Genomic DNA, 11,086 nt, shown 5'->3' with positions numbered 1-11,086 from the left:
GATGTTCACAACTGTTTCCACATGTTGGTCACTCTGGTCACAGTGTAAAAGCAATTATTAGTCTACAATATCATTGTTCATATTTGCCTTTTCTCAAAATCTCCATGTCTTAGTTAACCAAAGACACTAGAAAGCAAGCAAAAAAAAAAAAAAAAGGAAAGAAAATTACTAAGTTTCTGAGTAAATAATGAAGTTTAATGTCTTAACTCTACAGTCTAATAGACACTGTAAAATGTATAAAGTGAATCAACACGTTAATTTAGCCTCTTTTTCTGAGGACTTATTAGGAAAACACCCACTAAGGTAATGTCCTTCTCTTGCACTCTTTTTTTCCCAGGATCTTTTCCAGCCTAAGAGTAGTGATAGATGTTTTGTTTGGATTTTTCTGGAGCGGTAGAAATTGTGGAAGGAGCTCCTTGAAGTGTTGTTTGTGTATGCTAGATATCAGTGAATTTCTGAAAACACGGTCAAAATTTCTCTTCACAAGGGTTTCTCAAATACTCTGAAGAAAGATATTGTTGAGAAACCGCTGAGTTGAGTCCATTCTGATGGCACTGTTTCCTGCAAGGGTTTCAAGTTGACAACTCATGCTGAAACTCACAATTGTGTAAAGTGTATATATCTTAATATGTTTATTTCATCTATAAATATTAATTATATATTTTGTATTGGTTCTGTGGCTTTTATCTCTTTAACGGAGATTTTGTAAATGTAATTTTCGCGGCAGCTCAACAGTTTCAACGTTTTGTGGCACTAAACACCATCAAAGCCCTTATATGGCTCTCCAATCATTAAAACCTGAGTATTATGGGATCAGAGAAAAGATCTCTTTGCCTACCACCTGGGGAAAACATCACCATTATGTTGGAGATTAATAAAGTAAGGCTAAAGGCCAAAGGCAACATGACCCTGTGTTCTACTTGACCCTGTGATCCTTTAGCACTGGATTGGGAAGCCAGGACAGTTGTAAACTTTGACTTTCCAATGCACTCAGGAAAGTATGCAACCTGTCCTTTTCCCTAAGCTAAAATTAAATTGATAATTAGCTTTTAAAAACTTATTATCTTTGCCCAGGTCGTCATCTTCTTATGTGATTTTTAGATGTTCAGCTTAAATATAGTATTTTAAATAATAGATAACATTTAAAATATAAGAAACATCTAAAAGCCATCTTAGATTTTTCTTTCTCTCCTTCTCTCTCTCTCTCTCTCCCTTTCTCTCTCTCTCTTTCTTTCTGTTTTTCAATCTTGGCATAGAGGAAGCGGGAAGTTACTTAGCACGGTTCCGGGTTTCTCGCGCCCCGCCCGTCCCCCCTCCCTATCACTGCTACTGGCTCTTGGTCCCTCGGTTGGACTGTCCTGCGGAGAGAAACCCCAGCCCATCGGTCTGCGCTGGGACCGCCCGCCGCGCATCTGCCCTTCTTCGCTGACTCCGCCCCGCATCTGGCCAGACCCGCCTCGCGTCAGAGCTGACCCACTCACTGCGCGTTTGCCAGTCAGTCTCTCCGGACCTGCCTCGAGCCTCAGGCTGCTGAAATCACCGCGCCTCACTCGGTCCGTACCCAGTGGGCATCTTGGGTATCTGGGCGGTCTTCGATCCCCCGCGCGTGTGTCTGTCTGTCTGTCTCTGTGTCCTATCCGCTGCCTGCAGCCTGCCTGCCGGTCTTATCGCACCAAGTGTCTAGTGTACCCTTTCGCAGACGCTGAGTGCGGAGAGGCCTTAGCGAAAGGCTAGCCAGCCCGAGACTGGCCAGGCAGCCGGCGGAGGAATACGCGCTCGGTCCCTGCCCTTGTTGATATCATTTTAAACCAACAGGAGCTCTAGGCCTATATTTATGCAGAAAACGGGTCGGGAGGCCTCTGTCTGCAATGCTAGTTGTGGGGAACCAGCCAGCTGCTTGGTGGCTTCTCACAATTTCACGGGGACAGGAAAATTACGTTTCCGGTACTGGCTTTTGAAACTGATTTTAAATCTGAACGGGTGACAATTTTAAGTCCCCGCAGGGAGAATAGATTCGTATTTGGGGCGCCTTTTTGTCTGATGTGTTTGTTCTGAGCCTGCTGACCAGCTGTTTCTGAACTTCATTTTCTCAGCCTCGACAGTGATTCTGAGTCTGCTTTTAGCTTCCTTTTGCCTGCCTTGGCTTTTTCTGTTCCTGAACAGCTGTTTGGCCCATAGCTTAGAGAAAGCAGCCTTTTTTCTCTTCAAAGAGAACCTCCTCCCAGTGCTCAGAGAGATGGGGAGCGGGGAGCCTAATCCTGCTGGCAAGAAAAAGAAGTATCTCAAGGCCGCTCTGTACGTGGGTGACTTGGACCCAGATGTCACCGAGGACATGCTCTATAAGAAGTTCAGGCCTGCTGGCCCTCTGCGATTCACCCGAATCTGCCGTGATCCGGTGACCCGCAGCCCCCTGGGCTATGGCTATGTTAACTTCCGCTTTCCCGCGGATGCAGAGTGGGCCTTGAACACCATGAATTTTGATTTGATTAATGGAAAACCATTCCGCCTTATGTGGTCTCAGCCAGATGACCGCTTAAGAAAGTCTGGAGTGGGAAATATATTCATCAAAAACCTGGACAAATCCATAGACAATAGGGCCCTGTTTTACTTATTTTCTGCTTTTGGAAACATTCTGTCCTGCAAAGTCGTATGCGATGACAACGGCTCTAAGGGTTATGCCTATGTGCACTTTGACAGCCTGGCCGCTGCCAATAGAGCCATCTGGCACATGAATGGAGTGCGGCTCAACAACCGCCAGGTGTATGTTGGCAGATTCAAATTCCCAGAAGAGCGGGCGGCTGAGGTCAGAACCAGGGATAGAGCAACTTTCACCAATGTTTTCGTTAAAAACATTGGAGACGACATAGATGACGAAAAACTGAAGGAACTTTTCTGTGAATATGGGCCAACTGAGAGTGTTAAAGTAATAAGAGATGCCAGTGGGAAATCTAAAGGCTTTGGATTTGTGAGATATGAGACACACGAGGCTGCCCAAAAGGCTGTGCTAGACTTGCATGGAAAGTCCATCGATGGAAAAGTCCTCTATGTAGGGCGAGCACAGAAGAAAATTGAACGCCTGGCTGAGTTGAGGCGGAGATTTGAACGGCTGAGGTTAAAAGAAAAAAGTCGGCCCCCAGGGGTGCCTATCTATATTAAGAACTTGGATGAGACAATCAATGATGAAAAACTGAAGGAGGAATTTTCTTCCTTTGGGTCAATTAGTCGGGCCAAAGTGATGATGGAAGTGGGGCAAGGCAAAGGATTTGGTGTGGTCTGCTTTTCCTCTTTTGAAGAGGCTACCAAAGCAGTGGATGAGATGAATGGCCGCGTAGTGGGCTCCAAGCCCCTGCATGTCACCCTGGGCCAGGCCAGGCGCAGGTGCTGAGAATAATGCTCAGTTTGTTTCAGCCTTAGTTGGTGCCTCCTTAGTTTGGGCTCCTTTGTGATAAGGAGTTATTTTATGCTAATTCACAAGTTTTTTTTTTTTTTAAGTGAATTCTTTCTTTTGAAAAAAAAATGCAAAACTAGAAAACTGTTCATTTTAGAATGGAACATAATTTCTAATTGTAAAATTGTCATTTTGTACTTTTTTGGATGTAATATCCTTAGAAATATGTAGAATAAAGTGTATTCCTCCACTTTTTTCTTCCTGAACAGTCAAGGTGAGGCAATTGAGTATATTTCCCTTCTTATTTCAATAATAGTCTATTATTTTTCATGAAAATATTGTCAACATGGTTCTTCTGAATCTATTACAGTGAAAAGTTCTAACTTGCTTTTTGAGAAGTCAGTACAGCAGGGAAAATCATATGTGATCCAATTAACATCTTCATAATTTCACTTAAAATTTTTATGCAAAATGAATTTTTTTAACGTGACATTTATTTTATTTTGTTTATTTATTTGTATTCTTGTTTCATTTTTTAATATGTTGTGAACATACTACAGACTTGATAATACTTTTGACTAATTGTTGGGAGTGGTTGTATTAACTTCTTGCCCAAATAAGTAAGCATATTGGTGTTTTCTCAATTAGTCACTTAGAAAATTAACACTTTAGGCAGTGCCTATTTAAAGTAGGAATTGCATCTTAAAAACCTTTCCTAAAAGATGTGGTATTTGAGGATACTTTCAGTACCACTCCTACCATCCATTTTTTCTAAAGTCCTTAGTACATATACTTGGATCATGTTAAATTAACAAGAAAAATGAATAACTGCACTGAATTGCCTTTACCTATAAATAATTTAATCTTTTACCTTCAGCTTTTATCAACTGTCAATATAAAAGGCAAATAATCCACAGAATGATGTTGAAAAACTTCTTGGAAGAACACCTTCTATTAAACTTGTTATCTCTTGTAAATTATTGAGTGTATCCTTTTGATAATGTTCACAGATGTTTCAAAGGTAAGGAATAGGTTGTCTCTTGGATTAAGTCATATGCCTCCAGCTATTATATGAGAACTGTGAAACCAATATGGTTTTCTTTATGTCTTGGCTGCTTGAAAATTCAAAAAAAAAAAAAAAGGTTTTGTTCAATATTGCAGTTACATTAATTAGCCTGTAATTTCTAAATTAGAGATTCTCTACATTTCACTTGTGGTTTCCTGTTCTCCTCATTGCCGGCCTTCCATTCATATTACACTTATTTTTCTATTTTTTGTATTACCTTTTTAAAAATATATACTGTTCAAGTCCTTTTAGGAAGAAGAAAATGCCTAATTTATGTAAAATTAATAATTACTTTTTTATAGTATGATTCACTTATGTCACAGATTTGACCATTAGAATATGTTTTTGTCTCTACTGTCAGTTTTATTACCTTATATACAAATCTTCATTTTCATACATAGTACAATGTAAATAAATAATTTTGTTAACACTTTTGTTAGCTCTTTGATCATAAAATAATGACAATAAGCTGTTTCTATGTATTTGTTTATCTACAAATTACAGATTTATTCGTTTTCAAATATTTTCAAAATGGAAATCACTGTTTTTATTGATTATAAACATAAGACATGCTCATTGTAAAAAATGTACACAATGCAGAAGGAAGTAAAATTTCCACAGTTCAGAAATAACCACAATTAACATTTTCAATGTGTAAATATCTTTTCGTACTTTTTCCTATGTATACACAAACATTTTGACCAAAAATCCATACTATATTTGCTGTTCTGTATTTTTAATTTTAAACTGAACCATAATCATCTTTTCATGACAATAAATATCAATCTCTATCATCATCTTAGTGACTGCATAGTATTCCCTTGTGTTGACATATTATAATTTATCTAAACAGTTTGCTATTGAATCTAATTTATGTGATTTTTCACATATTCACATGCGTAAACAATGACGTGATGAACATCACTTCCTTAAAACCGTTATTAATTCCATGACTGCAAAAAAATTTCTATAATTTGCAAAAGCTCAAATCTGATGAATAAAATATGTGCACATCATATCGATATATGTATCAAAATTTTGGAATACTTTCAAGATATATTCTGCATTTAAATTGACAAATGGAAAGCTAAAAACAAATCTTATTTTTCATTTTTCTGAGTCAAATTGCTTTACAACATTGTGATTATTCACGTATATCAAAACTATGAAACTACAAATAAAATTTAAAATGTTTATGTTGGTAATTATTTATCATATATACTCTCGATTTGTTTTTACCCATTACCAGTCTTCAGTTAAATTTATAAACCTGAAGTATCAGTGTTAGCCTGCAGTCTTTACAATGCTTTGATTCAATATAAATCTAGACAAGTATCTATAATGTAGAAATTATCAAATAAAAGCATTTAATATATTTTTGGAACAATGTATTTAAACTATTACTATTTTTGAAAAGCTAGCCAGTGTAAAGAAAAGAAGAAATTAAAATATGCCTAAGAACAGATAAAATATATATGTTTAGTGCTTTGATAGACTGTTGAAAAAAACACCGTCAATTCCATTGGTGAAAATCAAAGCGAAAATATAAAGGAAAGATATTCTCTATTTGAATGTAAACACCAGGGTAGTTTGTGAATCCTGTACTTTTGCTCATCATTTCTTTTATCACAAGATAATTAGTACAAATTAAATAGTTAGGTTAAGAATGCACCATTTAGTACAAATTTTGTTTTGTTCTGTTTGGCTTTTCAAAACAATCACTTGTACAAACTTTAAATATACCCAAGGAGAAGAAAACTAAAAATATTGTTTTGTAATTGCAAGCCATCATAGTCAAGGTTATTTTGAGGAGGCTTTTTTGTGCAAGAAGTTGGCACATACTGCTGCCTATCTAGTAATAATGGTGAAGGAGAAAAATAAAATATTACACATGTAAGTGGTATCTTTAGCCCAGTGGGAAAAAGTTACAATTTTTTTTTAAGGGGAGAGAGGAATGGAGTGAATACCCTCTTCCCTATAAATAAGTGGCCTAATTTATGGTAATAATTAGAAATGTATCAATATATGATACCTGAATATATAAAATATATGATATATTTTATCATATATGTATCAATATATGATACCTGAATATATAAAATATATGATATATTTTACCTGCAGACAGGTAAAACAAGTTTTTTCAGCACTTATGACAATAGCTGGAATATAGGAGGCGTTCCACAAATATTTGTGGAATGAATGAATTCATAATCTGAATTATACCCCTCCATTTGTTTGCTTTTCAATTCCCTCAATATTTGATAAAAGAAATGAGTTATTACAGAATAAGCCATTTGTATTAAAGCCCATCTTATGAAGAAATAATTGAGAAATGATTGGTTACATAGACTGGTGCTTATACATAGTGTTATTTGTTACATAGACTAGTGCTTACAGTGTTAAGGTTTTCTCAATGCTTTCCTTCTTCTCATGCTCGTTTTTTCATTATTTTTGTGTTTCATACTTGATTGATGAGCCTGTCTTAAACAGACAAAGCTTCTAATAATTGGCATAACTTAAATCAAACAGTCTATTTGTAGAGCAACACTTTTTATAAGTTAATGGGGTGCTCCATCGAGACCAATGCTATTTCACAAAGTCGTGCTCCTGAGTCGAACAGTATGACCACAGTAATCCTTGAGATACAAGAGCATGCTCATTTGAAGTGAATTAATTCTTACACATTTTAGGGTTTTATTTACTGCCCATTAATATAACTTAACAAATAATTCCTTGCAGCCTCATGAGAGTTAATGTATCCCTTGGTTCCAGGGAATCACAGTAAGTATTTAAAAATCGTCTAGCTACCATTGGAAAGATGAGAAAATAAAGCCCTGATGAATTCAAAGTACCAATACTGAAGATATCATTCTTATAAAACTTTAAAAAACTAACTCCAATACTTTCACCCTCAAAAGTCGCAGTCACCTTCAAAATATCTCCCATTTGGTAGAAAAAAAGATCAGTTTACTCACTACATTTCTCATCAAAATTTGGGAACTTCACAGTTTATTTATTTTAAAAATTATTCAGTGCTTAAGGGAGATAAGGATGAGTGCTGATAAGGGATGAGTGGTGATATTGTATGGCATGACTGGCTGTATTTTAGAGCTAATGTAAGTGAAACACAAGATGTTGGCATCTTTTGCATGAAAAAATAAGTCTTCTATAATATAAACTAAATAATTTTACATCCTTTCGTGATTGAATTGAAACTTCTAAAAGGATAAATTATTCTTTTGAAAAATCAAGAACTTTACAAATCAGTATTTTAAAAAGTAATGTAAGCAAATTTACACAGAATGACAGCCAACTTTTTTTAAGTCACCTCTCTTTGAGGATATTGAGCAAACTAAATCCCTGAATAAAACAAATACAGAGAGGAATTTACAAATATTTCTTTTTCAGTGTCTCAGGAAGCCCAGAGTATATCAGTAAATGGTCTTATTGCACAAAAATCTATCATATGTTAATATTTATAAATAAAGAAATAAGAACCTACTTTAATCTTTTTGTCTCAAAGGGCAGTTTTATTACATTAAAGATTGTTACAGAGCAATGCAAGTCAGGATGAATAATTTGTTTCCCATTTTATTGATGCATTTAAAAAAATAGGGGAGTTGCAAATTAAGTCAAGAAGAATTAAAAGAAAAAATGTACAGAAATAAATAGCAATTTAAATGTTAGAAGTGTAAATTAATACTGTAAAGGCATTAAAATTCTGCCTATTTTGATACTTAATTGAAGGTAAAACATCACAAACCTTTTGTATTCAATTTATATGGTTATTTTTATCATTGATTTGACTACTACAGTGACACTAAGCCTCAGGAGTATTTCATTTGTAAGTGAATTTGCTTAAATAATTATTGGTGCTAATCTACTTCCCTCTACTCTCTTACCTCCCTCACTGAATCTCAATCCAATCCTTGCTGAGTATTCAAAAATACATGAGATATTTCTGGATTATACAGTCTGTCTAAATATCAGCTCAGAAATTTATTTGTAGCTATTAGATGTGCATGTGTTTGATATTGTACAATTCGGTGAAATAAAGCTTCAGGACTTGCATGTTAAGTTGTACATGGTGGGAAACTTGTCTACTGTTTAGATGTGAGTGAATGTATTTAGCTAAAGATATTCTTTTAAAAAATGTAAATTTCATAATGATGCGAATTAAACCAACGACAAAGCCATGGGGTCTGTTTGGAATTGTGGTTTCATAATGTATAAATGTGCTGAAGCATATGAATATCAAAGACTAGGGACTATATCTAGAAATATATATTGCTAATGTGGGATAAATTTTGTGGTATGAAATCATACTCCAAGCATAACAAGAGATAATGCTAAGAGAAACTGCCCAATACTTCTGAAGTGTAACATAGGCAATGAAATTATCTAGTTGTTTCATGGAGACATATTGCAATAGTGTGAACCCTCTCAGTTAAAGAGTAAAAGTAGGTAGGAAGATACGGTTTTCTGAAACTTCTATTATATTTTGATATAAGTGAAACAAACCGTGAAAGGATGAAAAAGTATAAACTAGGTATGTCTCTTATTTTAGTCTCCAAAATGAAAAACAGTTTTACTTTAGGCAGAATAATTTTCTCAGACTACTGAGTACTGTTTGTATTATCTTTAGATTGTGAGAGATACATGTATAAAATTTATTGTAATGGTCAAGGACAAAAATATCTCCTGAGTACATTTTAAGGTAATACATAAACTGGTAAACAGGACTACAACCTCCCCTCAGCAGCAATTTCATCATAAATATCATTTAAGCTGAGTTTCTGATTGAAGTAATTGCTTGCTTGAAGTTTTAACTGGAATCTGGGGCAGAGAACTTGGGGTCGTGACAATTATGTTTTAATTGATCTTGAAACATACGTTTTTAGAGTATTGCTAACCTTGTCTGGTAAAGCAGTTTAGCTTGCTATATATGCAAAGGTTATCTATGTTCAAGTTGTTAGATGAAATTTCAAATGTTATTCAATACATAAAACAATATGGAATCTATCCCTAAAAAAATTCCTCAGTGAATAATTAAGAAAGTTATATTAAATAACTTAAGTTAGTATTAAGAATTCATAATTTAAACAGAGAGGAGTTTCAGATCAATTGAATACACATTTTGAATGCAAAAAAATGAATTTTACAGTTGAAAAAATGGAAAACATATCTGTGTCCGATACTAGTTAATACATTCTCTCTAAAGAGAGAGCCCTCACAGAAATTTGTAAAGGTGATGATTAGATACAAAAAGGATTAAAAAAAAGTCATGGAAATCTTTCATAACAACTCTGAAAGTGGAGTCATGTTTCTCTGTTGCACCATCAATGTAGATCCCAAGAAACAATGAGAATGTAGAAAAGGTGGCAAAAAGAAAGACTTGGCCCTTGGAAATACAAACTTGTGGCACACGTCGGAAGTTCATTAAAAAGTGTCAGTATTTAATGTAGAAATTATCTCAGAAGATACATTACGGCTTGCTTGCTTAATTTCATATGTACTACCTAAAAGCTCCAGAACTTCCTAGAATCATTAAGGTATTAAAGCAATAATTTTTAACTTATAATAATAATGATTCTGAAATGTGTTATAATGGTTTGAGTTTTAAAGCTCCCTATGTTTTGCTGTTTGTACTGAGTTAGACATCCAAAATTTGCTCTTTCCAAGGTGCATTCGTAAATTTTTTAAATTTTCTATGGCACAAATGGTAGATCATACCTATTAAAAACTCAGGATATGCATGGCAATTGGGCTGGAGGACTGTTCTAAATATAGTCAAGTTAAAATCTTCGTGTTTGTAAGGAAATTGGATGGACGAATGGATCAATGGATGGATGAATGTGAGGGTGGATGCATGCATATATACCTGCATGCATATATAAACAATAATAAAGATGATATAGAAAGGGAAATAAGAACAAATACAAGGATCCCAGGACTAACAACACATCAATTATCATATGGGCTCAAATTAGGAACCACAGACCTCTTCATCCAAAAACAAAGCTTTGGTTCCCAAACAAGTCTATGGTCCAAAGAAAGGTGATTGGGCAAATGGACAGAACTATACGCAAGAGTGATCTCTGTAGCAATTCACTCCAGTAAGATCTTCGTGATGAACTAATATTTACCGGCATGCTGGTGGGGAAGCACTGGCCCACATTTAGTTAAATGACAGTATTGAAACCTGTTCAACATTTTTGTGTTTCTCAAACTGTGTTTCAAAGTGTATCAGAATCAATGGTAGTATTTGCTAAAATTTGGGTTCCTAGGACTCACCCTTGGCTTACTGAATCAAATTTGATGTAGCAGTGGTGATGTTGGGTTGAAGAACAGAAATCTACATTTTTTTCTCATAGCTCCCAGAAGATTTTTATGCATACTTTTTCTAGAACAGGAGCCAGCAAATTGTTTATATAAAAGCCCAGATAACAAATATTGCAGCCATTGTGGGCCAAGAGGAAACATCAAGGATATTATGCAGGCTCTCCTATAACAAGAAAAAACACATCTCCACAAATGTTAAATTTGACAAAATTCAAAATATAGTGATGATATTGAGAAGAAAAGAATACTATAATAAAATTATCCTACTGAGTAGAATTTGAGAGGGT

At 35.0% G+C, this 11,086-nt stretch overlaps 1 protein-coding gene across 1 annotated transcript; it reads left to right on the top strand.

Moving 5' to 3' along the window:
• The first annotated feature begins 1,448 nt into the window (after nucleotides 1–1,448).
• PABPC5 (poly(A) binding protein cytoplasmic 5) lies at nucleotides 1,449–5,251 on the top strand. The gene is made up of 2 exons (XM_033176484.1): nucleotides 1,449–1,553; nucleotides 2,094–5,251. Exon 2 carries the CDS (start codon nucleotides 2,237–2,239, stop codon nucleotides 3,383–3,385), a length of 1,149 nt encoding a protein of 382 aa, XP_033032375.1. The 5' UTR covers nucleotides 1,449–1,553; nucleotides 2,094–2,236; the 3' UTR covers nucleotides 3,386–5,251.
• Nucleotides 5,252–11,086: the final 5,835 nt, after the last annotated feature.

Source organism: Trachypithecus francoisi, unplaced genomic scaffold (genome assembly GCF_009764315.1).
Source record: "Trachypithecus francoisi isolate TF-2019V2 unplaced genomic scaffold, Tfra_2.0 Contig01531, whole genome shotgun sequence".
NCBI classification, from domain to species: Eukaryota; Metazoa; Chordata; class Mammalia; order Primates; family Cercopithecidae; genus Trachypithecus; species Trachypithecus francoisi.
Note: the sequence above shows the minus strand (reverse complement) of the source record. Positions and strands in the feature narration are given on the sequence as shown.